This window comes from Sus scrofa, chromosome 6 (assembly GCF_000003025.6).
Source record: "Sus scrofa isolate TJ Tabasco breed Duroc chromosome 6, Sscrofa11.1, whole genome shotgun sequence".
In the NCBI taxonomy this organism is placed as follows: Eukaryota; Metazoa; Chordata; class Mammalia; order Artiodactyla; family Suidae; genus Sus; species Sus scrofa.
The window spans coordinates 48,800,849-48,828,566 of record NC_010448.4 but is presented as its reverse complement, the minus strand read 5'-3'; the positions used below and the strand labels follow the sequence as shown (position 1 = coordinate 48,828,566).

The window sequence follows — 27,718 nt, the reverse complement described above, 5'->3', positions numbered from 1 at the left end:
GAGCCACGACGGGAACTCCATCCCCATATTCTAGATAGTGACATTCCAACCCCTTTCCTATGTTCTAGACTGCCTAACATTCAAACATTCCCCCAGTGTTCTGAATACTCTGGAGTGTAAAAACATTTCCAGAGTTTGAGATTCACAGACAATGCACAACACTCACATTTTAGAATCACTCACCTTTTAGGCCTCGGATTCATGTTCTAGACTCTCTGGCAATCCAGAACCCCTCACCATTATGGATTTCTTGGGATGCAAACAAATTTTCTAATGATCTAGAAGGGCTGACATTCCAGAATACCCCTGTGTTCCAGATTTCTTAGTAGTCCAGGTTCCTGTGTCCCATGGTCCTCAGCATTCCAGAATCCCTGGCTTAAAAAATACTCCTACTGGCGTAGATTCATAGGCATTCTAGAATATTCCACTGTTCTAGAATTGTTGCCTTTCCAGGTCCTTTTGTCAGAAAATTCTATAGTCTTGAGTTCCCTGGTGGCCCAGTGAGTTAAGGATCGGGCCACTGCTGTGGCGTGGGTCACTGTGATGGTGCAAGTTTGATCCCTGGCTCAGGTACCTCCATATGCCGTGAGTGCAGCCAAAAAAGAAAGAGAGAGAGAAGGCAATTCTACAGTCTGGATTTTTTGATATGCTTGGGAGAAGCCTAAGATTGTTCATCCACCAGCGCTCTAAGATATTCCTGTGTTCTAGATTCCCTAACATTCTATACCCCCTCCCTCAGGTTACAGCTCTGACATTCCAGAAATTCTGGAATTCTAGAATTAGCATATTCTAAAATCCCTTGTTCTTAGCGAGCTCACTTTCTCTTCTCTTTACTGACCCAAGGAAAAGATGCTGAAAACTTTCTGGCAGAGTTGCCACAGGAATAGGTTTTTTTTTTTTTTTTCTTTCAGCATATGGAGATTCCCACGCTAGGGGGCTAATTGGAACTACAGCTGCCGGCCTACACTTCAGCCACAGCAATGCCAGATCCGAGCCATGTCTGCAACCTACACCACAGCTCATGGCAATGCCGGATCCTTAATCCACTGAGCAAGACCAGGGATCGAACCCGCAACCTCATGGTTCCTAATCGGATTCGTTTCCACTGTGCCATGATGGGAACTCTAGGAATAGGTATTAACTTGGGAAAAATCTCAAGGATGCCAGGCTGGGGTGAGCTGATTCTGTCCTACGCACTGTCTTTGGTGTGGGAAGGAGAAGGGGTGAAACACTGGGCAGCCAGGGATATGGGCAAGGTATTTGCAGTGGTGAGGATTTGGGTACAAATATTTAGGATGTGGCAATCACCCAGTTGACATCTGTGTTTCTGCCAACCTGTACACATTCATCCCTGTTTATGATAATAGTCCTGTGATTCACCTTTTAGGAAATCTTTCTCCACTCTTGTCAACATGGGGCTGACCTCACTGCCTGGCTTGTGAGGGCATGTGAGTCCTGCCACAAGGGACGGGCATAGCGATTGATTCAGGAATGGCCATATGACTCAATTTAAGTCAATGAGAATCGGTCTTGTCATTTTTGCTGAGGCTGGAGAGACAAAAGTTGCTTAGGAGTTACCTGGAGTCATCTTGGCACACAGTAGGGCAAACCTGATTGAGGGGATGTGGCTCAGCAGTAAAAATGCCGACTAGTATCCATGAGGACGCAGGTTCAATCCCTGGCCTTGCTCCATGGGTTAAGGATCCAGAATTGCCATGAGCTGTGGTGGAGTTCGCAGAAGTGGCTCGGATCTGGTATTGCTGTGGCTGTGGTGTAGGCTGACAGCTGCAGTTCTGATTGGACCCCCTAGCCTGGGAACCTCCATATGCCATGAGTGTGGCCCTAAAAAGACAAAACAAAACAAAACAAAAACCTGAATGAGAATGATCCCAGAGGAAAGCAAAGCCAAAAGATGGAAAGACATTCTAGATGAGTGTTTGAGCCCTGGATCCAGCCATGCCTGAAGACAGATGTAAACCAATTCCTCTCCTTTATTTAAAGGAGAGACAGATGTTCCTGAATCTGTAGCCAGGGACCTGGTTGGGCACCACATCTCCCCATCCTTTCCCCAGGGATGCCCAAACCCTCTAAGAATGTAAGCAAGCTGTTGGCAGTGCGAACTTTATTAGGGAAGGGTGACTTTGGCTCCAGAAAAAGGAGACGGTTAGGGACCTTGTAACAGTAACCACTTCAAGGAGGCCCTGGCCCTGAACCCAGGTCTCTGACAGGAAGCAGGGGAGGCACCTGAGTCCCCCAGGACCTGGGTATCCCAAGGCACCATGGCAGCTGTGTTCAGAAGGAAGTTTCATTGAGCTTCATCTTGGGGGGTGCAAGGGGAGCCCCGAGACTGGCAGAGGGCCGGGGAGCTGGGGTGGGTGGCCGCCGGGGCTCCGGCCCACTCCGCACCAGTTCCTGGCAGCGTTCCACGAAGCTGCCTCCCCCACGGCGCCGGGACTCAGCCTGTGGGGGGCTCGGGCTCCCACGGCGGCTGGACAGGGAGGTGTGGCTGAAGGCCGAGTGGAGACTGAGGGGGACAGGAGTGTCGATGCAGGTCACCAGCGTGGGGCTGGGCCCCACTCGCCCAAGGCCACCCCGCTCTGCCCTCTCCTCCATCACTCAGAAGGGGACGTGGAGTCTCGCCTACCTGGTGAGAGAGGTTCGGGGTGAGGGGCTGGGGAGAGAGCCCCTCGAGGAAGCCAGCGGGGCTAGATCACACTGTTCCAGCTGTTCCATCAACTCTTCCTCCGTCAGGCCACCTGCTGGGAGGGCAAAGAAGCAGGGTCAGAGCAAGGGTCACAGGCCAAGGGACAAAGGTCATGGGCAAAAATTGAGGTCAGGATAGGAGAAGAGAGGCAGAGGTCAAGGGACAAGGGCAGAAGCTAAGAGGGGTTATTTATTTATTTATTTTTTAGGGCCACACCTGTGGCCTATGGAGGTTCCCAGGCTAGGGGTCGAATCGGAGCTGTAGCTGCCAGCCTATGCCAGAGCCAACAGCAACTGGGGATCTGAGCCGAGTTTGCAACCTACACCACAGCTCACGGCAATGCTGGATCCTTAACCCATCGAGCAAAGACCAGGGATCCAAGGATCGAACCCGCATCCTCATGGATACTAGTTGGGGTCGTTACTGCTGAGTCATGATGGGAACTCAGAGAAGGGTTCAAAAGCAAGAGCAAGGAGGGGTTTGGGGGGACAGAGAAAGGGGTCAGAGGGCAAGGGTTTGCGGAGGGAGGTCGCAACAAAGGAGGTTGAGGAGGGGGCTCAGAGTGAGCGCGTGGGGCTTGGGGCTGGGAGTACCAGGCGCCTGGCCGAGGCCGTCCATGGCGGTGGTCAGGTCCCACATGGCCAGGCTGCCGTTGGCCTGGCCAGTGAGCAGGTAGCGCCGGGGCCGAGAGCCCAGCCTCCGGGAGCCCTCACACTCCAGCACGGTGAAGGCGGTGGTGGGCGAGCCGTCCACAGAGCGCACGGAGCACACCCTGAGCAGGGAGGGGACAGGAGGAGTCACCTCAGCGCCCCGGGGGCCTGGCCTGGTCCCTCTTCTGGTCCTCACACCCCACCCCAGGCCTCGGTTCCCACCATTCCGGCTTCGGTCGCTGCCTCTCAGAGGGGTACCCATCTTCTCCATCTCTCTCAAAACGACTCTCTTGGGTTCCAGCCCCTGCGGGGCCAGCGGCCTCCTGGATGTCCCCGGCCCTTCGTACCAGCCGTGTGGCTCTTTCCCTCTTTCTACCTCTTCCCCTCCCTATTCCGGTCTCAGGGAGGGCCTGAGACTCATCCTGGGGCCCCCCTCACTGCCTAGCATTCCCCATGGCCGGCTGCCTGGCTCCCGCCTCTCCCCCCTCAGACCCCTCCCCCCAACCCGGCCCTGGTCAAGCCCTGCCCTCTCGGGCCAGGCCACCTGTCCCAGACTCCTCCCCGGGGCCCTCGGCCTCCCCTGCATCCTCGGAGCAGCCTTGGCCCCCCAGGACACAGCCCTGCCCCTCTGCAGCCCCAAGCTCCAGTTCTCTGCTCCAGCACCCCGGCCCCAACCGGGTGCACCTCCTGGTTACCCAGGCAGCCCCTCCAGCCTCAGCCCATGCTGTCCCTTCTGCCGGGCGCACCCTTCCCCCTCCGTCCTTTCTCTTGCTCATTCTTTTTTTTTTTTTCCATTTTTGGCCACACCCATGGCATATGAAAGTTCCAGCGCCAGGGCTTGAAACGGCAATGCCACAGAGACAAGCTGGATCATAACCCACTCTGCCACAGAGGGAACTCCCTCCTGTTCATTCCTATTTATCCTCAAATTCTCTGCTTGGAGTCCCTCTCCACCCCCTTTCCAGGCTGGAGCAAGCACTGCCTCTAGGCTCTTATAGCTTCTGGTCCCTCTCCCAGTTCGGCCTTGACCCCTAGCCCCTGGTCCTGACTACACTGGGCGATCTTTGCTTAAGGTCCAGCATGAGCTCCTGGAGTTGTTCCAGCTTCATTCTCATCCACACCTGTCACACCTTTGATAGCTCAGCCCCCAGCCCCTAAGTCTAGGCTTGTGATGCCTCCCAGCCTTTGCTCCTGCGGTGCCCCTTGGGTGGGATGCCCTTCTGATCTCTGTGACCCAGCTGGCACCCAGCCTCCTCCCCTGACCGCCCTCCCCATGTGACAGGGACGGTCCTCACCGCTGACCAGTGGATGAAAGACGCACGAAGAGCTGGCTGGCACTTGGCACTACCTTCTGAATGAACACTTGCTGGTCATCCCGCTCGCCATAGGGGCCTGGGCCAGGCAGAGGGGGGCGGTCAGGGCTGGCAGGGGGGGGTGTCCCTGGGACCTCCAGACCCCAAGATTCTGCCCCCTTCCCCACGGATGAATGTCCCCCAGCCCCTGGGACCAGGGTCCCATTCCCAGGTTGCTGGAGTTGGGGGAGATCAGAGAGGGTTGGGGCAGCAGCGGTGAGTGGAGTTCAGGCAGGGATGGGGCAGGGGCCCAGCTCAGGCGCAGTCAGTAGGAATCACTGGGGGAACAGAATTCAATGGGAGCAGCTGGGAGGAAACAGAGGTCAAGAGAGGTCAAGGGAGGTCAAGGGAGGTCTACCGGGGTCAGGGAAGGGGTCAGTGGAGGCCAATGGAGATCAGGCAGGGACTGCAGGGTAGGGGACCAGGGGCTAGTAGACACCGATGTCATTGCCAGCACTGCAGCCGCCGTGCCCGTCGGCCGACTCCAGCGCCAGGATCTTGAATGAAGCGAGCGGGGTGGAACCAGGCTGGGTGGAAATCATGCCACGGAAGCGAGTCACAGACCACGTCCGCACGTGGTTGTTGTCGGCACAGACTGAGGGGTGAGGGGACAGCTGCAGGTCAGGCCCGGCCATGGCGCCACCACTGCGTCACTTTCCTGAGCCCCGGGAGGACTCTCTTTCAGAGGTGTCAAGATTCAGGCGCCTCTGAATTCTTCCCTTTCGGAGAATTCTCTCTTCCCCAGGACTCCAAACAGGCAACGATCCCATTGGCTCTGCCTCCAAATCAACCCAGAGCCTGACTGCACCTTACCCTGTCCCCTTCCCGCCACCCTGTCCATCCCATCTCCTGCCGGGATCATTGCAGCAGCCTCCTCCCTGGCTTTCCTGCTCCTATCCTGTCCCCAGAGTCTGTCCCCTCATGCAGTTAGAGAGACCCTGTGAACACCCGCATCAGGTCACAGCCCTCCTCTGCTCAGAGCCCCTCCCACCCCCCTGCCCCCGGCACCATCATAGTCAGGGTCAAGGGCAAAGTCTTCTCCATGGGTTACGAGTCCCACTGACCTGCCCCATCACCGTCTACCCTCTTCCTTGCCCTCCACTCTCCAGGCACAGGGGGCCCCCTGCTCTCCTCTGACATTCCAAACACCCTCCCACCTCAGAACCTTTGCAATGCCTGTTCCTTCTGCCTGGAATGCTTGTCCCCCCGATCTGCACAGCTCATTTCTCTTGCAAGCTCCTTCCTCAGGAAGGCCTCCCTGGAACCTGGTAGTGACCCCGACATTCTCTAGCCTCACACACAGCTTTGTTTTTACTCATAGACCTCAGCACTGCTGGAGGGTGGTTTGTATTTTTCTTGATTTATTGCCTGCTGCTCCCCCTGGCGCATCAGCTCCCCGACAGTAGGGACGTGGCCTGTCTTGTTCATCACTGTCTCCCCTGTGCCTGGTAATTGCTGGATTCCCCCCTCTTCCTGGCAAAAGCACCCATCCCTGGACTGGCCCTTTCATGGAGTTCTCCAGGGGCCGCTCCCCACACAGTGTCCCTCCCCAGTGGGAAGACTCGTCTACCAGGCTTCATGCTCCCAGCTGAGCTGTCCCTCCTGTGGGGAGAGGGCACCGGGGGAAGCGGGGCGAGGCTCACCTGAGATGAGATGCTTCTCCGACAGCATGATCTTGGTGACGGGGCTGCGGTGCACGGTGAAGGTCTGGAAGAGCTGAGGCCCCGAGCCCACGGTCTCGGGGTGCTGCACGATGACGCGCACGCCCCCCGAGCTGGTGCCGTAGGCGATCTCAATCCAGTTCCCACTGTCACCTGGTGGGGGGCCGAGGAGGGACAGAGGGACGGGGTCATGGAGAGACCAAACCAGGGCAGAGAGAAAGAGACAGTTGAACAAAGAACCGACCCAAAGCCAGAAAGTAAGGAAAGAGGGGGGAGCTGGAGAGAACAAGGTGGCGGATGTGGGGAGGGAGGAGTGGGAGGCAGAGGGACAGAGCAGAGGGTCAGAGACAGAAATGAGGACCGAGAGAGACAGGAGTTCCCTGGTGGCGCAGGGGTTAAGAACCTGGCATTGTCACTGCTGTGGCTCAGGTTTGATACTTGGCCCAGGAACTTCCACATGCAACAAGCATGGTAAAAAGAAAGAAAGAGAGAAAGAAAGAGAGAAAGAAAGAGAAAGAAAGAAAGAAAGAAAGAAAGAAAGAAAGAAAGAAAGAAAGAAAGAAAGAAAGAAAGAAAGAAAGAAAGAGAAAAAGAAAGAAAGCTGAGGCGAGAGAAAAATAAAGAAACTGAGGATGGAAAAAACAAATCAGAGGGAGGGTTATAGAGGCAGAGACTGACATAGAAAGAGAAAGAGAGAAACCTGGAAAGAGACATATAAACAGAAAGCAAGACAAGAAAACCCAGCCCAGTGTACCTGAGGGACTCCCTACCTTGCCAGCTTTCTGCAGGGGAAGAGATAGGTGGTAACTGTCAGGAACTTAATGAACCATCTTTTTTTTCCCCCTTTTTTCTTTTAATGTGGCCCCACCTGTAGCATATGGAGGTTCCCAGGCTAGGGGTCCAACTGGAGTGGCAGCTGAGGGCCTACGCCACAGGCACAGCAATGCCAGATCCGAGCTGCATCTTTGACCTACACCACAGCTCACGGCAATGCCAGATCTTTTACTCACTGAGTGAGGCCAGGGATTGAACCCGCATCCTCATGGACGCTAGTCAGGTTCTTAACCCACTGAGCCGCAATGAGAACTCCTGGACCATCCAAGGAATGTGCGTAAGATGTGGTTTTAATATTTTGTGCAGGAGTTAAAAACAATGGGTTAGGAGTTCCCGTCGTGGCTCAGCAGTTAATGAACCCAGCTAGCATCATTGAGGATGGGGGTTTGATCCCTGGCCTTGCTCAGTGGGTTACGGATCCGGTGTTGCCATGAGCTTTAGTGTAGGTTGCAAACTTGGCTCGGATCCCACGCTGTGGCTGTGGTGTAGGCCAGCGACTACAGCTCCAATTGGACCGCTGGCCTGGGAACATCCATGTGCTGCGGGCACGGCCCTAAAAAGACCAAAAAAAAAAAAGAAAAAAGCAATGGGTTAGGGTTATGCATAACAACATGCAAGGCGGGTAGATATTTAATCTAGGGTGTGATGGACAGAGGTAAGATCTACAAACTGGGATATGTACCAATACCATTTACACAATTCAAAAACATGTCCATAGCTCCATAGCACTCACTTGGCAAAGACACATAACAATGGAAAGCTGTATGTTGCCCATGACAGAACAGTGGCACGTGGTGAGGAAGGGGGTGGGGAAGAAAGGACTAAATAGCTAAGAAAGCAAATAAATACATAAATAAGTAATTTACTCCAGCTAGAAAGAAACGTGACCCCTGCCTCACACTATACATAAGAATTCATTGAAATGGAACAGACCTCCATGTAAAAGCTAAAACTGCAAAGTTTCTAGAAGGAAACAGCGGAAAATTTTCACAACCTGAGGGTAGGGATGGATGTCTTAAGCTCTGAAAAGCACTAACCATAAGAAAACAAAACAAAACAAAATAACACATTAATTGAAGAAAGTCAAACACAAGAGGCCACATAGTGTATGATCCTAGTGATAGGAAATATCCAGGAGCTCCCGTGTGGCTCAGCAGGTTATGAGCCTGACTGGTATCCATGAGGATGCAAGTTCGATCCCCGGCCTCACTCAGTGGATTAAGGATCTGGCATTGCCGTGAGCTGTGGTGTAGCTTGCAGACATGGCTCGCATCCCATGTTGCTGAGGCTGTGGTGTGGGCCCTTGGCTACAGCTCCAATTTGACCCCTAGCCTGGGAACTTCCACATGCCATGGGTGCGGCCCTAAAAAGCCAAAAACAAACAAATAAACAAACAAACAAAAAAACTGAAAGGAAGAAAGAAAGATATGTCTAAAGCGGTAAATGCACAGAGAGAGAAAGCAGATTAGAGGTTTCCAGGGGCTGTCAGCGGGGAGGGCTAGGGTATGCCTACTAACTGGCCTGGGTTTTTTTTTTTTTTTTTTTTTTTTTTTTTTAGGGTGATAAACATTCTGGAATGAGGTAGTGGTGATGCCTGCAAAACCATGTGAGTTTACTAAAAACTACTAAATCTTAATTTTATGGTATGGGACTTAGAGTTCAATAAAAACAAACCAAAAAAAATCAATCCGTCTCCCTGCATTGGTGATCAAGAAAACAGACCACAGAGACTGTCCCAGGCCAGAGAACTTGGCTTTGTCGACCGTAAGACATGCAAGCCTCAAGCCCTCGTCACAGAAATGGGAAAGGCACACAGAGATCAACTCCTCAGGATCAGTTTAGGCTCTGGTGGAGAGGCCCGTCATGCGAGCACCTGGAACAGAGCTTACATGTAAGAGGTGCTCGGTGTTTGTTGAATGACTAAATGAGTTGAATCCATCTCCCTCTCAATAATCTCACTGGGTCATGCTACACAAGGGATGGGCAGGGAGCAGCGGGTGGGGGCCAGGGCTGGCTGCTGACGGCTGAGGCAGGAGCTGAGTCCCAGCTTACTGGTCTTGGGGGTGAGGTAGACACTGAGGGCTGTGACCCCATCCTCCGCCGGGTCGTGGTAGAGCTCGCTGACAAGGAGGTCGTTGTCTTTCATGCGCAGGGGGAATTTCTGCACATCTGGGGCAGGCGGGGAGGAAAGAGTGGGTTTCTTTAAGTACCGAAGCCTTCCCCCTCCTCTCCCACTCCCAGGGGAGGCGCTCAGGCAGCGGGGGTGCAGGCTGCCGCTCACCCACTCACCCACGTAGTAGATGGAGCCGTTGTTGCAGCCCAGGAGGAGGAAGGAGCCGGCCGCGTCGTAGCTGGTGATGGGCTGCACCTCCTGAACCTGGGGCGGGGCGGGCGGGATGGGCGGTGGCCATGGAGGCCCTCCCCAGCCTGGCCTCCGCAGTGCCCCCCTCCTGGCCTGCCCTCGCCTCCCTGCTCCAGTTCTTTCCCAGGCTAACGGTCGAATTGGAGCCAAAGCTCCCAGCCTACACCACAGCTCACAGCAATGCCGGATCCTTAACCCACTGAGCGAGGCCAGGGAGCCAACCTGCATCCTCATGGATACTAGTCGGGTTCTTAACCTGCTGAGCCACAATGGGAACTCCCTCCTGTTTCTATTTGTCTGTTTCTCTCCATCTCCATTTCTTTCTCTCTCCTTTCTCTGCGTGTCTGTCTCTCTCACCCAAACACTCATACTTTAGGAGAAAAATAGTGTTTGTTGCTGTTATTTTACTTGTTGGGCATAGCTTGGGGTGGGTGCAGAGAGAATGACGGTTGTTTGCACAGCGCTCCCTGGGTTTCTGCCTCTTACACTGTCTCCCCTCACCAGCTCCCCCCTCCAGTGTCTGCAGAATCCTTGCTTCCTTTCCGAAGCCACCATCCCTTACATCGGCTTGGCAGCGCCTCTTCCAGGAAGGCCTCCCGGATCCCCCTCAGGTCTTTACCACCTCTTCCTGCCCCTGGACCTGGCCCAGTGCTGGGTTCTCTGGCTCTCTCCCGATTGAGTGGGGTAGAAATGAACCCCTCCCTGGACACTGGGGAAGAGACAGACCGGCTGGCCAGCGCCCTGACCTGCCAGTGCTTGGTGACGGCATTCCACACCCCGATGCGCCCTGTGTGGCTTGTGGCGATGAGCTGGTTCCCCACGAAGAATAAGGCCTCCACGGGCACCCCCAGATGGAAGACTCCTGCAGAAGGCAAGGAGGGCTCAGCTAGGACCCCCTTTCATGGGGGAAAAGAGGGGTGGCAGCCAGAACTCCAAGGGCCAGAGAATTCAACGGGGTCATGGAATCTTTACAGGACAGAGGATTCCAGGAGGAATTACAGAGGATTACAAATGGGCCAGATGGGCGGTGGGACTCTAATGGGGTGTGGAATCTAAGACGGCTGAGACTTTCACCAAAGACAAAAACGTCTATGGGCGGTAGAGGATTCTCATGGGGATTAAGATTTTTTTAGAGAACAGATTAGTCTAAGGAGTCGGATTTCTAATGGGAACACAGATTCTAACAGGCTCTGGGATTTTATTGACATGAATTCTAGCAAAGCAAAGAGATGTAACAGGGCAGTGAATTCTTTTTTTTGGCTACACCTGCATGTGGAAGTTCCCAGGCCAGGGACTGAACCCATGCCACGCAGTGACCCAAGCCACAACAGGGGCAATGCTGGATCCTTAACCCGCTGCATCAACAGGGAACTCCAGGGCAGTGAATTCATTTTTTTTCTTTCTTGCTTTTTTCAGGACCACACCCACGGTATAAGGAAGTTCCCAGGCTAGGGGCTGAATCAGAGCTGTAGCTGCTGGCCTACACCACAGCCACAGCAATGCAGGATCTGAGCCACATCTGCGACCTACACCACAGCTCATAGCAATGCCAGACCCTTAACCCACTGAATGAGGCCTGGGATCAAACCTACGACCTCATGATTATTAGTTAGATTTGATTCTGCCGCGCCCCAACGGGAACTCTGAAGGGCAATGAATTCTGATGGAGGAAACAGCTGTACATGGGTGGGTTTTTCCTACTGGACCAAGGAATCATAACAGGATGCAGAAAGGGCCAGAGCATCTTAAGAGCCCAAAGAGGTCTTATGGGTGTGATATTTGTGCAGGGTGGGCTGTTTTTTCATTTTTTGCTTTTTAGGGCTGCACCTGCTGGTCTACACCACAGCCACAGCAACACCAGATTCAAGCCACATCTGCAAGCTACACCACACCTTGTGGCAATACCAGATTCTTAACCCACTGAGCAGGGCCAGGGACCCAACCTGTAACCTCATGGATACTAGGAGGGTTTGTTTCTGCTATGCCACAATAGGAACTCCTGGGTGGGCTGTTTTAAGAGGCCACAGATTGGAGTAGAACTCTAAAAGGGCCAAGGGTTCTGGAAAAAGCCTGGGGCCATACCTATCTCAGAGCCACCGCCTTCTGCCTGCAGAGCCCACAGCAGGATCTCGCTGCCTGTGGCTGCTGCCACCATCTTGTCATGCTCACCCAAAGCCCCACCGAGCACCCGGGCTGTGAGTGCCAGTCGCTCAATGGGCCAGTCCAGGCGGGGACTGGAAAACACCAGCTGCCAGCCGGAGGCTTCCTTCAGCCTGGAGGATTAGGGGACATCGTCAGCCCTCACCCTGAGCCCTCCCCATCAACAGGGCTCTAGGCCTCCTGCCCCTGCCCTCCTGAGCACCTGTAGCAGACAAGAAAGTGGGTATAGGCCACGGCGATCCAGTTGTGGTGTCCACACACCAGGCGCACCATCCCTGGCTCCTCTGGTAGCCCTTGGGAGGAAAAGCAAGGGTCAGGGCAGGGTCTTGGCAGCCCACTGGCTGCCCCAGGCTCCTGTGAGACAGAAACGTACCTGATGGGGAGGGAGGGGCTTTCTCATCCAGCATTCGGCCCAGCAGCCCTGCATTGCCCAGGTTGGGGGGCATCGTGTTGCTCCGTCGAACAGGGGCTGGGCGTCCCCCTGCTTGCTGGGGCCCCGCCAGGCTGTGCCGGTTCCGTCGCTTCACTGGGAACACTGCGGTGGCGGCAGCGGCGGTGGCGGCGGCGGGGAGAAGGGGCAGAACAACAATCGTTTTGATAACTGTAGTAATTGCCATGCCAATAATCTTTTAAAATATGCCAGGTACTGATTTTCCCACTTGGATAACATTGGCTCCCAGAGAAAAAAAATTTAGGTGGTCCAGGGACAGGGCATTAAATACCACTGAATCACACGGCCAGCTATGCCATTTTCAGTTCCCTTTGAGTCCATCACAAAGGAAGAATCATTTTGGTACTGCCATGATGTTGATACCTCTTCAATATGTGCTAATCTTTCCTCTTAAGAAACGCCTGTCGCCTTGGCAGGCAACAGCATCTACCCAGAATTTTTTTTTTTTTTTTTTGGTCTTTTTGCTATTTCTTGGGCCACTCCCGTGGCATATGGAGGTTCCCAGGCTAGGGGTTGAATCGGAGCTGTAGCCACCGGCCTACGCCAGAGCCACAGCAACGCAGGATCCAAGCCGCGTCTGCAACCTACACCACAGCTCACGGCAACGTCGGATCGTTAACCCACTGAGCAAGGGCAGGGATCGAACCTGCAACCTCATGGTTCCTAGTCGGATTCGTTAACCACTGCGCCATGACGGGAACTCCCAGAATTTAATCTCACTGCTATGTTTGGGGTTTATTTCATGTCTACTTATTTGTAGTGTAAAGATAGTGATAGAAAATTTCTATGTAAATAATTAAAACAAAACAAAACAAAACAAAAACAGAGTCAGGAGTTCCCTTGTGGTCTAGTGGTTTCACTGCTGCAGCTTGGGTTCAATCCCCGGTCTGGGAACTGAGATCCCACATCAAGCTGCTGCACCTCAGGGTGAAAAAAACCCAAACAAACAAAAAAACCAGGGTCAAACTAAGTTAAGAGGACGATAGGTCTTCATATGTGGCAAACTTCATGAAGGTAGTAGGTACTGACCAAGTTAGGGAAATAACAGTTAGGCAGATAATTTTCCCTGCTTTGTTCCTTCTACAAATCAGCAAAGCCTAGTGGACTACACTTCCCAATAACCAGTGGGGCATATTTTCCATGGCCAGTGGACTGGCTGCTCCAAGGTCTCACGGAGATTATAGTCAATAACTCTCCTTAAATATTTCACTCCTTCATACAAAGGACACCAGTGTTCCCTAAGCCTCTCTACAAGGAAATCACACCTGGACTATAACTCCCATCAGGCTCTAGGGCCTGCTTCGGCACCTCCAGGGGGTAGCTTGGCCCAGTGTCTCACTGGAAATGCTGTTTCCTACTTCCTTTCCCAGCATCAGGCCAAGCATCTGATTTAGAACTACAAATCCCAGGAGTTCCTATCGTGGCGCAGTGGTTAACGAATCCGACTAGGAACCATGAGGTTGTGGGTTCGGTCCCTGCCCTTACTCAGTGGGTTAAGGATCTGGCGTTGCCGTGAGCTGTGGTGTAGGTTGCAGACGCGGCTCGGATCCTGCATTGCTGTGGCTCTGGCGTAGGCCAGTGGCTACAGCTCCGATTCGACCCCTAGCCTGGGAACCTCCATATGCCGTGGGAGCAGCCCAAAGAAATAGAAAAAAGACAAAAAAAAAAAAAAAAAAAAAAGAACTACAACTCCCAGAGTGTTTCAGGGTTCACAGCTCAGGTGCCCACAGGCTGCAGCCTTGTGGGAGATGTAGTCTTTAGAGCCCTAGCCACTCTCTCCATTCCTTAGTAGTTCCCACCTGGTGCAGGCAGGTAACCATTGAAGAGGACGTTTCCACAAGAAGATCGATCCAACTCTTCCAGAAGCTGCAGACGACGAACTGGGACAAAAGGACCTAAAGGCTGGGACTTGGGGAACACTGAGACAGATCCCTTTTCCCCTCCTCCATTTCTTTCTCCACAGAATACCACCACTCTTCTGAGACCCAGGATTAAATCCAGTGCTCTCATCTCTAACCCAACCTTCTTTCAAGAGGGGAAAGAGGGAGCACCACCAGAGAGCTGGTTTTCTATTAGAAGAGGATGCTAAGGGGGCCCCACTTACCCAGAGGAGTGAGCCCATAGAACTGGGCTTCGTGGAGGAGGCTGGAACCATGGACACCCCTGGGTAATAGAAGCGACTAGGGGTCAGGCTCTGGGGAGTGGGAGTGGGCAAAGAATTCTGAGGATGGAGTTTTAAAAACTGTACAGAGAACCCTAAGAGGTAGCAAATTTTGATGGGATCAAGATTCTAAGGAGAGATGATTTGGGCAGTGAAAATGTGTGTGTTTGAGGGGAATTCTAAGGTCATATAATTTAAATATGATCAAGGTGCTTAAGTGAACATTCTGAGGAGAAGATGAGACTTCTCAGGGGGTAAAGACGGTGCGGGATTCCCCGCTATCTTCCATGCCAACCTGGGGTCCAGCTCTTTGGTGCGCAGGAAATTGAGGATGGGGGCGAAGACGGTGGGGTCCCTGTCGATGAAGATCTGCGGGGAAGAAGACAGATGGGGCAAAGAGCAAGGCTAAGTGGGGATCCTGTCCCTCCTCCTACCGGCCGCCCCTTTCAATTCTTGCTCTACTCACGGCGCCAGTCTCATCTTTCAGTGTAGAGATACGTCCGCTCAGAAGACTGCAAGGGGGTGGGGGGATGATAAGCGGGTGTCATGGGCCGCGGTGTGTGTATCATGGGGGGAGATTAGGTCTCCCCGTACCCTGTCCTCCCACCCCCCACCCCAAACTCGCTCTCCCAATCACCTGGAGAAGAAGGAGTCTGGGATCCAGGTGAGAGTCTGGCGAGAGGTGCTGAATCTGTGCGGGGACCGTGAGAGGACGCGAGATGATGGAGAGAGGATGGCGAATGAGGCCCTAATCCCAGGACCGGGTGAGTTCCCTTCGCTCCTCCAGCACCCATCAGGCTCCCGCGCCTCCAGCAGAGGGCGGAGCAATCCTTGATGGACAGGGATTCCCCTCGGGAGAGACGGGTACTCCCACCTCGCTCCACACCGCCGAGAGTAGGGTCTCGAGAATCTCCTACACTCACCTCTTGCCTCCCACGTTCAGATGAATCACCTCGCCGGGAGGCCCCCGACTAGGGACCCCGTCGGCTGCAAGGGCCGCGGCTTCCATGGCCCTCGGGCGAGCCGGCCGGCCAGCACCCGCTTCCGGGTGTGCACCCCACCCCCGCCTCCACCGCGTGCTCATTGGGCCGGAGACTCCTGGAGCCACCCGCGATTGGGCAATGCGCTCACTTGTCGCAGTTAATGTTCTCCTCCTCCTTAAAGGGGCCCGCTTTTCCTGTGCTGGACGGGGCGGACCGAGAGGCTCCTTTGGGGAAGTTTAGTTACCGTGAATAGCAAAACGTACCTCCACCCCTCTGGGGTTCCCAACTTAGGAATGGCATCTAGCTGCTTCTTCGGGGGCACGTGTTTAGACCTCGAAATTAGTCCATACCAAGAGGGACATCTAAATGTTCTCCGCAACACAGTTTCCTGGCCTCGCCCCACCCAATCCTCCCAGGCGCCGCCCAAGAAACTTGAACAAACCGTCATAGACCGTCAAAGCCAAAGAATTTATTATAGGTACATCGAGTGTGCGCCTGCCGCCCCACCCCTTACCCCTGAGCCCCAGCGGCCCTGGGGGCTGCCTACCATCTGGTTCCCCCACTCCTCCGGGAGGTGCTCCAGCCAGAAGCATGCAGGGGGAGGGCTTCCCCTCGCCCCTCCCCTCACAAAGTGACATTTACAGATAGAGGGGGGAGGAGAGAGGAAGACAGTTTTGAGCTTTGACGCCCCTCCCATTAAAAGCCTTCGCGGATGCGGGGCGGGAGAGGAGGAGGTCGACGTTTTGCAAAAATAAACTAAGTCAGGAATTAATCGCATGGCTCTGAGACGGCGGAGGGCAGGGGCTAGGGCCCCTTCTCTCCCCCTCCCCAGACAGAGATCAAGGCAGCATTGGAAGTGAGGTAAAGGCGGGGAGGGGGCGTCCCCTCCCCACCCCTAGCACCCTGGATGGTCCAGGGGACCTCACCAGCGCCCCCATGCCCATCCCTAGGGCGGAGAGGGGCGCGGAAATTATCGCCCCCACCAACCCAGCTTCTTGGGGCAGGATATGGGCATCGGGGCAGGGGGCTTGGCTCAACCGGCCCCTTACCCGCCCCACCCCCCAAGCTCAGTTATTGCATAAAAATAAAGGAGCCCCAGCACCTGGGGTGGGGGTGGCGAGCGGGAAGGGGCCGAAATATGGCTAATAGGGGCAGCAATCCCCCCACCACTTCTTGGGGTGCAGGAGAAGACCCCTCCTTTCCAGTGCCCATCATGGCGCATCCTCAGTGTTGGTTGGGACTAGGGGCTCCTGCCCCATCGGAAGAGAAAGTGTCTTTGTGCCCACAGTGCCAGGAGGAGGGGCGGGGAGGTGTGTCAGGCCCTGGGGGTGGGAAGTCACTTCCGGCGCCCACTGGCTCTGCGCTCCCCTGCCTCCCGCTTGGGGTTGCCCTCGTCTGTGGACGACGTGGTGGGCGCTGTCTGGCTCCAGCGGGCGATCTCGGCGTGTTCCGCCACCGAGGCAGCCACAGCCTCCAGCCAGCCGTTCATTTCTTCCTGGAGATAGAAACAGGACACATAGTTTATGTTTGGAAGACTGAGTGATAGATGAGCCTGGAATCAGACTGCCCACTTACCCTCGGTTTGCTCATCTGTTGAACCGGGTAATAATAATGAAGATGCAAGTAGTTACACAGCGTTTATTTTGCGCAGGCTCTGTTCGAAGCACTTTTGTGGATTAATTCACTTAACTCTATTCGGTCAGATTATATCTCATTCCCACCATAAACAAGAAACAATAACACTAGCAGACACTGACATTTTCCAAGCAGCCCTGAAAGTACTCTACCTATATCAACTTATTTTTCACAATAACTATAAGACGGAAAACTTTTTATCTCCACTGTATTTATTTATTTATTTATTTTGGCCTTACCCAGAGCCTGTGGAAGTCCCGGGCCAGAGACTGAACCAGCACCACAGTAGCAACCAGAGCCACTGCAGTGACAATGCGGGATCCTTACCCTGCTGTGCCACAAGGGAACTCCTATCTCCATTTTAAAGATAGGTCAAAGAGGCATGGAGGGAATAAGGGTCTACTTCACAGCCTCTTAGGAGGATGAGTGAGGCAACAAGCGGCACTATTTTCAACATCTCTTCAAGCCACCTATGTGCCTGCTCCTCCTCCTGACCTCTCCCCCTCACTCCAGTCTCAAGGTCTGCTTACACTCCCATCTCTCTCCCACCCCTCCCGCCCCTCCCCGAAGGCCTGCCTGGTGCTCTCTCCCTTGGTCTCTGCCCTCTGCCCTGGCGACCTCTCATGCTCCACAAGCGGGGGCCACAGCTGAAAAAAAAATCTTTTGGCAGGGAGCCAAAGGGATTTTTTTTTTTTTTCGGCTGTGGCCCCTGCATGCAAAAGTTCCTGGGCTGGGATCAAGCCACAGCAGTGACAGTGTTGGATCCTTAACCTGCTGAGCCACCAAGAAACCCCAAGGGATCCTTCCTAGGCATCACTGTAACCCTCCCTTGCTCAAAACTATGCCATGACTCCCGAGTGCCCTTGGGATAAACTCCAGCCTCCTCCAAATGGCCCGTGGTGTCCGCAGAGGTAGATGTAGCCCCTGGGAGCACCCTCCTCCCTGAGCTCCCCTCTAAGGCAGTTAACCCTTTGGACTCTGCACCTCTGGTTCTTTGCACTTGCAGTTCTTTTCTTCCTTCCTTTCTCTTTCTTTTCTTTCTTTCTTTCTTCTTTCTTTCTTTCTTTCTTTCTTTCTTTCTTTTCTTTCTTTCTTTTCTTAAGCTAACTCCCTCCTAACTTTCCTGTATCACCTCAGAGGCCAAGGCTAGGAGACTGGACTTTGTCCTGGGGCTTCCAGGCAGCCCTCCTGGTCCTCCCCCTCCCCCAGCTAGACTAGGAACTTCCTCTGGGCTCTCACTGCCCGTGGGCTTTCCTGGGAAGCCCCGGGAACTCTGGCTTGTGCTTCCCGGCTTCAAAGCCCCATCACTCTGGGCCAGGAGCCAGCCAACCAGGTGGTTCCCAAAGTTTGGATAGGAGAGAGAAAGGAACAGATCTCACCTCATCTTTAGCCTGAAGCAAGAACTCACTGCCATCCTGGGTCCTGTGGGAGAGGACACAGGACTTGGGGGCTCTGGGGCAGAGGCCCAGCCCACCCACCCACCAACTGTCCTCTGGAGGGGAGCAGGTATTGCTGGGAGGGGGAAGCTGGATCTTGGACCCTCCCTCGTGCCCATTGAGGGGGCTCACTGGAGCTTGAAGACGTGCTTCTTTTTCTTGTAGTCACTAGCCACCTCGCTGGTGGCCTTGTGCAGGCTGAGCAGTGGCTCCCCGCCGTGTGTGCCCCCAGATGCTGGGCCCTTGGCATCCTTGTAGAAGCCCAGCTCCCCCTTGCTGAGCACGCAGTACAGGCTCACCCATGACCTGGGGCGACGAGACGGGGCTCAAGGCAGAGTTGCAGCACTCTGCCTGGATAGTCTTTATTCATACCCTCCATGGGCTGAATATGCCTGAGCCTTCCTCCTCTTTGCCCTAGTTGGGCCATATGCCTGCAGCGCTTTTCCTTAGGGCTGTTGCTGAACTGAGGGGAGGGTCTAAGTCTCTCTGCACCAAGCCTTTGCCCAGACTGGCCCCTGCTGGGGCTGTCCTTCCCTATCCCCTCCCACACTGAATTTCCTAGAGGTGACACTTAAGCTGTCTCCTCAAGCCTTTTCTCGGGCATGTTCCTCGCTGCTCCTCCACCCCCCACCCTCGATCCCCTTGAAGGGAGATCTATTGGCTTACTGGCCTACCACTTGGCGTGAGGAATTCTTGTCTCCCGTTCAGCCAAAGCCCCAACCAAGGAGGAATTCTCCCATAAGCATAATACATCCAGGTGTCCCTGTTTATTTCCACCTTGGTTTTGGCACCAGAAGAAAAGACTACCTCCAGACCCCACAGATAAAACCTCCATCTGTTCCCCCATCGCATTCTGCTTGTTCAAAGCTCCCTTTCTGGGCTCCACCTCTCTCCAGATCCTGTCTCCCAGCTGGACAAAAAAGGGTTGGACAACCCAGAGGTGGATTCCAAGAGTCACCTAACATCACTGTTGGGCCCCGATTTGGAAACTTTCGTGAAGTGCCCTCCTCCCCTCAGCCCTCAGTTTGGGATCTACTTTTGAGACCCTCCCCCAATGAAACATTGAAATGAGTAGTCCCACCTGGCTCACTGGTTGGAGAACGTCCCCAGGCCCCACATCACAAGCCATGAGAACCCTCTAGACTAAACCTCACATCCAGTTTGCTATTAGCTCTAGTTTACGCCTACGTTGGTTGATTGCTTTGAGATTGAGTCGCAGTTTATTCATGTTCGAACATTTTCTTCAGGTCCCGCCCACATCTCGCCTCCACCGGCTCACCCACTGGACACACTAACCTTAGGCCCCTTCACCTCCGGTTCCTGGGATTGATTCTTTGAAGTGAAGGCCCCCTTTTCAGGCCCCGCCTACCCCGCCACCATTTGGGCGCCCTAAAAATTAGCCCCACCCCTCAGGCCCACCTATTCATTCATTGGACACAGCTTGGGACCCACCTTCCAAAGCCCCGCCCACACGCTCACCGGTTGGACGACTTGCGGTTAGCGTCGAGCTCGCGCTTGCGCAGCAGGAAGCCCTCGTGCTGCACTGTGTGAGTGGGCGGAGGAGGAGGCGCGGGGGCGGAGCCGCCTTGGGCCGGGGCGGAGCGCGAGCGCCGGCTTCCCCCGCCCTCACCACCCTCTCTGGGCCGCGGCCGCCGTCGCGGCTTGGGCCGGTCCCGAGCCCGCGGCCGGTCTGGCCGAGGTGTCCGCTCGGGCGGCTCAAGCCCGTTGGGCAGGCGGCCGGGGGGAAGCTCCCGAGGCTGAGGCAGCGACGGCTGTGTGAAGGGAGGGGGAAGAGGGGTGCTGTCCATAGTGGGGTGTGGGGGCCATCTGTCTGGGGGAACTCACGGGTCTGGGGATCCCATTTGTTAGCAGGGCCATCTCTCTTCCTCAAGGTTGGAAGCCCAATTTAGGGGCTCCCGGGGTCTGGGGAGTGGGTCTGTCAGAACTAGGTTTGGAATCCCTCTGGATCTTAGGGGGAGGGGACTAGACTTATGGAGGTGGGGGCGCAGGCAGGTGGGTGTCCCAGCTGTCTGTATAGGAGGAATCTGGAGCCGTGTGTGTGTGTGTGTGTGTGTGTGTGTGTGTGTGTGTGTGTGTGTGTGTCTGTCTGTCTGTCTGTCTGTCTGTCTGTAAGGAAATTAAGGTTAGAGAAAGAGTCCAGAACAGATGTGGGAAGAGCCTGGAGTCTACTTGTTTGTGTGTGGAGGGGGGGGGGGGTCGGAGTCTCTTAGGTTGATGGCCTCATCTTTCTAAGGAGGAAAATTTCAGATTGTTGGAGGCATTTGGGGGCCCTTGCCATTCCCTGAGAGTCTCTGCAGGGTTCAGCTGGGGGCGGGGGGGCAGGGCTAGGCACAGGTGTTTCTGGGATCTTGACTCCTGCTTTGAGGAGAGGGGCCCCTATACACCCACCCATACCAAGGCTCAACTTACCCCAACAGGGAGCCCGGGTCCTGCCTCTTTCTCCTGCAGCTGCTCCACAATGTCAGCCAGGGTGGCCTTCCTGGAGGGGAGAGAGGCACAGACAGACCCAATGGAACTAGGAGGTCTTCTCCCAGGGACTAGCCTGGCTGGCTGGAGGAACCGCCACCTCTGAGCCTGAGATGCCAGGTCCTTGTCCGCTTATGCAGCTGCCTGTCTCAGATGTCTGCCTTACACACCACAGGAGCCTGGCAGGTAGCTGCCGAGTGGAGGATGGAACCTCTTCCCCCGTCGAATTTTAAGCCGCACAAAGACCAATGTAAAAGGGAGCCTTCAAGCCTTTGAACATACTGTTGCCTTTTTCCACCCATCCCCTGAGCTCTCAAGCTCCCTGGGATTCCCCCATCCCGGTCCTGATCATTCTGGGTCACACTATCTGATCTGTTTCTCCGCACTGGACTGTGAGTGCCATGAAAGCCGGGCTGGAGCTGACACATACCACACACAGAGCAGGCACTCAGCAAATCTTAGTGAAATACAAAATTTAAAAGGGGTCAGGAAGTCATTGGCACTGAAATGTATTTGACCTCTTTCTGGGGACACAGCTGATTGAAGGGATCTACACAACACACTCTGGTTAACTCTGGATTCTGAAAGGTCTGGGTTCCAGTCTTGCTTCACCCAAGTGAGTGACTTGCCCTCTCTGAGCCTCAGCTGCCTCATCCATAAAATGAATATGACTACAGCCCCCAATTTGTAAGGTTGAGAGAGACTGTGATGAAGAGTCTTAACTCCAATCAGGGAGCTAATGGTTCCATCCTTAGCCCAGTGGAGAAACTGAGATGTAAGAGGACAAAATCCCTGCCCAGGGGATCTGATGCAGGGGTCAGAACTCGGTAGCTGAGAACCTGCACCTAGAGGAAGCTACTGCCACTGTGGGATAATGGGCAGGACTCCCACACTCTTTCAGCCTCAGTTTACCTCTCTGCAAAATGGGTACTGCAAACACATCTTCCTCCCTGGGCAGTTCTGAGCCCAGAAGTTCTACTCTGTTGGGCCAGTGCGGCTCCAGGGGCTCTCTGTGTCTCCCTTTCTCTACTCCCTGGGCACATGGGGCCTCACCCCTTGGCCAGGTCTCCTCTGATAGGCATCTCTTGCTCGCTGGACTCCTGCCGCTCCAACCGCCGCTCCCGCCGCTCGCGCCGCCGCTCCATCTGCTCGTAGCGGCCCAGAGTAAGGCTATGTGCTACCTCGTGATCCGCGGACTCCTGCCGCTCTGGCCGCCGCCTCCGCGCAGCCTCCTCAGATTGATCAGCCGATTCCTGCCGCTCAGGCCGCCGCCTCCTGGGCAACTCCTCCGCGCGATCGGCTGACTCCTGGCGCTCTGGCCGCGGCCGGACCTGCTCCGCGGCTGCGGGGGCCCCAGGGGTCTCCGCCGCGTCCTCCGGTGCGGCTGGCAGGGCGGCGGGCTCCACTCTCCCTGGGACGTCCGGCAGCCGGTCGATGCGCGGCTGGAGGCGCTCGGGCTTGAGCTCCTGGCGCACGTACCCCACCCGGGTCCGCACCTCGGCCGACAGCGTGTCTGAGGCCCGGCGGGCTAGGGGCTCCAAGCCCCTCTCGTAGCCCCCTGGCCGCAGCAGGGGCGCAGCCTTGGCCGCCAGTTCCGCAGGGTCTCCAAAGAACTTGCGCCCCAGCAGGGGTGTGGGCGGCTGCTTGCTCTGTTCCGCCTTGAGTTTCTCGATCTGGGGACAGAGGGGCCAGGCTCAAGTGGGGAGGCGGGGTGGGGGTGGGCCTGGGAAGGTGACTTTGGGTCCTCTGCTCCCTCACCACCCGGCTTTTAAGTTCTCAGCAGTGAAAAAGCAAGGTGGTCCACGCCTGTGCCCATGCTTTGCCAGGAGCTTTAATCCTGCTTTCTCCAGCAAACATCTAGTGCTTTCTGTCCCCCATTGCCTCCTTCCTTCAGGACCTTAGGCCTTTTTTTTTTTTTTTTTTTTTTTTTGGCTGTGCTAAAGTTCCCAGGCCACAGATCAAACCCTCGCCACAGCAGTGACCCAAGCCACGGCAGTGACAACAAAGGATCCTTAATCTGCTAAACTATCAGGGAACTCCCTTAAGACTTTTGTTAAAATGGTCTCTTCTCATTCTTCAAATCTCAGATCAGCCTTTCTCAGGCCAGGACAAGTTCTTCTGGGCTCCCCTGGCCACCTGCGCCTCTCCCATCCAAACCCTGGGCTGTCATTGTCTGGTGACAGGTGACAGGTCTGCCCCCACTCCCATACACACACACACACACACACACACACACACACACACACACACACACACACACACACACACACACCAGACTGGGAGCCCAGTGAGGGTCTGTGTCAGAGCCTGTGTGCTTTCTTCATAGAGAGAGGGGTGTGGGGCCATGGGAGGGGGGCCGGGGCAGGATTGGGGGTGCTGACCGTGGTCAGGCGCCGCAGAGAGCTGAACCTCTCTTCCCAGGCAGCAGCCGCTTTACGGAAGGCCTCGTGTCGCCGGATAAGCTGCTCCACCTCGTCCACGCTGCTGCCCAGCTCCCGGCTCTGCAGGAGCGGCTCCTGGGCTGTCAGCCAGGCATCGGCCACCACCGCCTCCTGGGCAAACTGGTGCACCTCCAGCACTGAGGAGAGACATTTGGGGTAAGGGTGCCAGGGGCACCTGTGGGCCCTTCACAGGGGCAGTGGCTGTTTTCTCTGACTTTCCACACCCGCTCTGGCTTCCCCTAGCCCAGAACATTCCACTCTGGAATGTTCTGCTCTGCAGGAATGAGAGGCTGGGGCTATTTCTGAGGGCACCGGCTTCTGCCCTCAGTGTCTGCCACCAGGGAGTCAATGCTAGGGCAGCCCCCGTGTCCACCCTCCTAGGCTTCCGTGCTGGGACCCGTGCAATGTGCAAAGCCCAACTGCATCACCTTCTGGGCTTTTCTGAACATACTGAAGCATGTCCCTGTGTCCTTGAGCCCCGTGTGTCTGGGCCCCCACTCACTCTGCTGCAGCCACTCCCAATGGCGGTCCCACTTGTCCGACACCTCCTCCTTCCTGGTTCCCAGCTTGTCCAGCTGTGCCTGGATCTGGGTGTGCGGGTGGGAGAGGTGTCAGGGGCGACTCCCACCCCCACGGGCACAGATGCCAGGTGGGGGCTCCCTGCCCCCCTCGCCCACCTCATCAGCCATGGCACTCTTGTTGAGCAGCAGAGAGCGCCCCAGCTCCTGGCAGGCTGTCAGCTCAGGCACCCGTGCCTCCAGCTCAGTCTTCAGGCCCTGGTGGTAGTTCATGAGCACCTCCACCGACGACACGTCCCTGCAGTGGGTGGTGGGCAGGGATCTGAGCCATGGGCAGCCTCGCTGGCCAGCCCCATACACACAGCTCGGATGAGCCCAAGTGAGGCGGGGGCTCCAATGACGTCCCCAGGCACCCACCTCCCGTGACTAAGTGCTGAGGGGCCAGCCTTCCTCACTGATTCAATAACTCCGGTGTTGCCCGAAGTGCTAAAATGTTCCACTTTTATGATTCTAACCTAGAATTGCGAGATCCAATTTTTCTAATTTTCTAAAGCTCTCCTTCTGAAGGTTCCACTGGCCAAGGAGTCTAACCTTCTAGGTCCGTGCTCTCCTGCACCGTGGCCACCAGACATGTGTGGCTCTTGAGTGCTTGAAAAGCGGCTGCTCTGTTGGACTTTAGATGTGTTTGAGTGTAAAGCAGACACTATATGTTGACAATTTATATGAAAAAGAAGATAGAGAACTTCCTGTCGTGCAGCAGGTTGAGGATCTGGCATTGTCAATGCAGTGGTTCAGGTCGCTGCTGTGGCATAGGTTTGATTCCCTGGCCCAGGAACTTCCACATGCCGCAGGTGCAGCCAAAAAAAAAATTTTTTTTTTAAAAAGGGGGTAAAATATCTCAATAATTTTAACACTGATTGCATGCTGAAGTAATAGTATTGGGGGTATAATGGGTTAAATAAAATGAGTTACTAAAATTCATTTTCACTTGCTTTTTCTGACTTTTTCAAATGTGGTCCCAAGAAAATCTTAAATTATATATGTGGCTGTGTGGCTCACATTTGTGGCTTGCGTTGTATTGGACAGCGTGGTTTTAAGCTGTTATATGCCCAAAACAAATTCCAAATTTCTGAAGGTTCCACCAGTCAACGAGTATAGCTTTATAAGACTTAATATGTCCAAATTTATTTCCGACAGTTCCACATTTTAATGATTCCTACCTAAGGACAATCTCCCTGATTCTCCCCCAATCTCCCAAATTACCTTCCCCAAAATTCCCCTCAGTAAATTCACCCGTCATTGATCTGTGACTCTTCTTTTCCCTTCAGACCCTGAAGCTAATCCATCAGTCAAGACTGGACACTTATAACTTTAAAACATACTCTGTGAAATGATATGAGGGAGTTCCCGTCATGGCGCAGTGGAAACAAATCTGACTAGGAACCATGAAGTTGCTGGTTCGATCCCTGGCCTCACTCAGTGGATTAAGGATCCCTCGTTGCTGTGGCTGTGGCATAGGCCGGCAGGTGCAATCCCTAGCCTGGGAACCTCCATATGCTGCAGGTGCGGCCCTAAAAAGAAAAAAAAAAAAAAAAGATATGAAATCTGAGATGTGTTTTAAGGTAGCTCAGCAAAAGGCAGAGGGGGCGGGGGCTGGAGTGTATAGATGAAGCAAGATTGGCCAAATGTTGATGGTTATCCAAGCTAGGCATTCCCTGTACACGTGTGTTCACTATAGGTTGCTGCTACCTCTGCGTAAAGTTGAAATTTTTCATAATAAAAAGATTTTTTTAGGAGTTCTCCTGCTGTGGTGCAGTGGGGTCGGTGGCATATCTGGAGCACCAGGATGCCTATCTGATGCCAGGCCTGGCACAGTGGATTAAGGATCCGGTGTTGCCACAGGTGGGGTGTAGGGCACGACTGCAGCTTGGATCGGATCTCTGGCCCGGGGAACTCCATAAGCCCTGGGGCAGCCAAAAAAAATAATAATAACAATAAGATTTTTAAAATTCCTAAAATCAATCACTTGTCATTTCTTCAATCACCACACTGGGCCAAGCCAACATCACCGCGCCTCTGGAGCCTCCCGACGGGTCTACCCGCTTCCACCCTGGCTCTCCGGTTTATCTCCCGCCAGAGAAAGCCGATCACCTGAAGTGATCTTTCTCAAACGTGTGTCACATCATATCACCCCCTGCTCTAAACTCTCGTGGAGCTCCCATCTCGCTCTAAGAAAAGGCAAACTCCTCGCCATACGCCACTGCCCTCTCCCCCATTTCCTACCACTCCCCACTCTCCCCTCACTCACTCCATCTGCCACGGCGATCGTCCAGCTCTTCCTCAGACGTGTCTCACTACAGCCCACCTTAGGGCCTCTGCACCTGCTGACCCCCCCCAACCTGGAAGACCCTTCCCCCAAAACGTTACCCAGCGCACCATCACTTTGTTCGGGTCCTTTTATCTTGCTTTATATTTCTTTTAATACTATCTGAAATCATATTAGGTGTTTGTTTATTTATTCATCTGCGCTGCCTGTTTCCTCTCTCAGAATGGAAGCTGCATCTGGGCGGGAGCTTGGCCTTGCTCACCCCCTGGCATACAGTAAACATCGATAAATATTTGCTGAGAAAATGAATGCAGGCCCAAGGCCCCACAGTCACAGAAATGATGCTCCGTATCCACCACTCTCCAGGTCCTTGTTGTCCTGGACACACTGCTGGATGACATTTCCCAGCTTGCCCAGCAGGCAGGTCGGGGGCCACTGGGCCAACAGAATGTGCGTGCAGGTTTAGTCCCTAAAACCACCCAGGTGATCATCCTGCTGGAGGCAGAAGGTCCAGCAAATGACTCCCATGGCTGAGAATGGAAGGACCCTGGGTCCCCATCCCTGTGGGTCAGGCTTCTGCTGCACACTCACATCAAACTGTTATGCTAGCCCTCAGTCAGAGCCTATTAGGTTAAGACCCAAATATACACCCCTGTCCATATGCTGGCTTTAGCCCAAGCCCATCCCATGCTGTGACACCTCCACAGAGGCAGGAAGATGCCCTGTGCTCTGAGCCCCCGTGCCAGGCATGACAAGGGGTCTTAATACGCAAGAAGCATTTAGAACAGTGTCTGGCAGGCAGAGGAGCCTTGCAGATATTGCCTATTGTGTTTTTGTAAGGGGAAGGGGGCTGCTGTTGGGCTGGGGGTCACTGCCCGGAAGCAGGTAGGAAGCTCGAAGTGGGATGAGGGGCACCTGGGCTTGTCAGCTGCCCCAATCTGGCCAGCGATGCCATCCATCCAGGAGAGCAGGTCGCGGGCCTGGCTGTGGAATCGCAGGGCGTCGGCCGTGGAGCTCACGTGCAGGCGGGCGTCCTCGCAGGCTGCCAGCAGCTCCTTCCAGCCCTGAAGCACCTCCTGCTCCCGGCTGGCGATGGCCTCCGCGTGCTCACCGGCGTACACCGTCCGCAGTTGGGCGGCCCCCTCCTGGAGCTGCCGAACCTGTGGGGCATGCGAGGTCGAGCACCGGCCCTCCCCCTCCTCGGGGCCAGGCGCACCCTCTCTTTCCAGCCTAACGATGGAAAGAGCCTGCACCCTTGAGATCCCACACTGGGTTTCATTCCCATCCGCTGCCTGATTTTTTATTTGCCCATTTTCTCTCTCTTAGACCCACCGCCATATTTCTCTTGTGGCTGCTGCCTGATGTTTCTGATGTTTCTGTGCCTGATGTTTCTGTGCCTGCATTCTGACCTTTTATGCCTACCAGCAGGCTTCTTTCAGTCCACTGTCTGATTTCTTTGCCCTGAGAGCTCTATTTCTACAGGCTCTGCCACCTCCCCCCCTTTTTTTTTCCAGGCCCACCTCTGTCTTCTTTCAGACCGATCTGATTTCTTTCAGG

At 54.6% G+C, this 27,718-nt stretch overlaps 2 protein-coding genes across 6 annotated transcripts in view; both read right to left on the bottom strand.

The window, feature by feature from the left end:
* On the bottom strand, nucleotides 2,106-15,404 carry SHKBP1 (SH3KBP1 binding protein 1). 2 transcript variants are annotated; one of them, XM_021094397.1, is made up of 18 exons: nucleotides 15,259-15,404; nucleotides 14,973-15,026; nucleotides 14,802-14,847; nucleotides 14,631-14,704; nucleotides 14,279-14,337; nucleotides 13,974-14,054; nucleotides 12,097-12,258; nucleotides 11,926-12,016; nucleotides 11,646-11,836; nucleotides 10,310-10,425; nucleotides 9,491-9,578; nucleotides 9,254-9,370; nucleotides 6,350-6,520; nucleotides 5,146-5,301; nucleotides 4,650-4,746; nucleotides 3,298-3,476; nucleotides 2,645-2,759; nucleotides 2,106-2,524 (listed from the first exon to the last, which is right to left on the bottom strand). In XM_021094397.1, exons 1-18 carry the CDS (start codon nucleotides 15,342-15,344, stop codon nucleotides 2,293-2,295), a joined length of 2,115 nt encoding a protein of 704 aa, XP_020950056.1. In that variant the 5' UTR covers nucleotides 15,345-15,404; the 3' UTR covers nucleotides 2,106-2,292. The 2 variants fall into 2 exon arrangements, with proteins under 2 accessions (XP_020950056.1, XP_020950057.1); XM_021094398.1 differs by lacking the exon at nucleotides 13,974-14,054.
* Nucleotides 15,768-27,718, bottom strand: part of SPTBN4 (spectrin beta, non-erythrocytic 4) — an 82,961-nt gene continuing 71,010 nt past the window's right edge. The window contains exons 27-36 of one of the 4 annotated variants that reach the window (XM_021094394.1): nucleotides 27,077-27,321; nucleotides 23,995-24,133; nucleotides 23,820-23,904; nucleotides 23,258-23,454; nucleotides 21,930-22,549; nucleotides 20,820-20,889; nucleotides 19,869-20,161; nucleotides 18,522-18,695; nucleotides 18,333-18,375; nucleotides 15,768-16,813 (exon numbers count right to left, since the gene is read on the bottom strand). In XM_021094394.1, the coding sequence (XP_020950053.1) occupies nucleotides 16,655-16,813; nucleotides 18,333-18,375; nucleotides 18,522-18,695; nucleotides 19,869-20,161; nucleotides 20,820-20,889; nucleotides 21,930-22,549; nucleotides 23,258-23,454; nucleotides 23,820-23,904; nucleotides 23,995-24,133; nucleotides 27,077-27,321 (2,025 nt within the window). In that variant the 3' untranslated portion in view covers nucleotides 15,768-16,654. The other 3 variants (XR_002344657.1, XM_021094395.1, XM_021094396.1) reach the window with 3 other exon arrangements.

What these genes read in the sequence shown, in the direction of transcription:
- SHKBP1 (XM_021094397.1), bottom strand. Translation starts at nt 15,344, where the DNA reads ATGGAAGCCGCGGCCCTTGCAGCCGACGGGGTCCCTAGTCGGGGGCCT. An exon ending in CCAGACTCCTTCTTCTCCAG is followed by an intron (nt 14,848 to 14,972) that starts GTGATTGGGAGA and finishes ACCCCCTTGCAG; the next exon opens with TCTTCTGAGCGGACGTATCT. An exon ending in CCCCGAACCTCTCTCACCAG is followed by an intron (nt 2,525 to 2,644) that starts GTAGGCGAGACT and finishes TGTCCCCCTCAG; the next exon opens with TCTCCACTCGGCCTTCAGCC.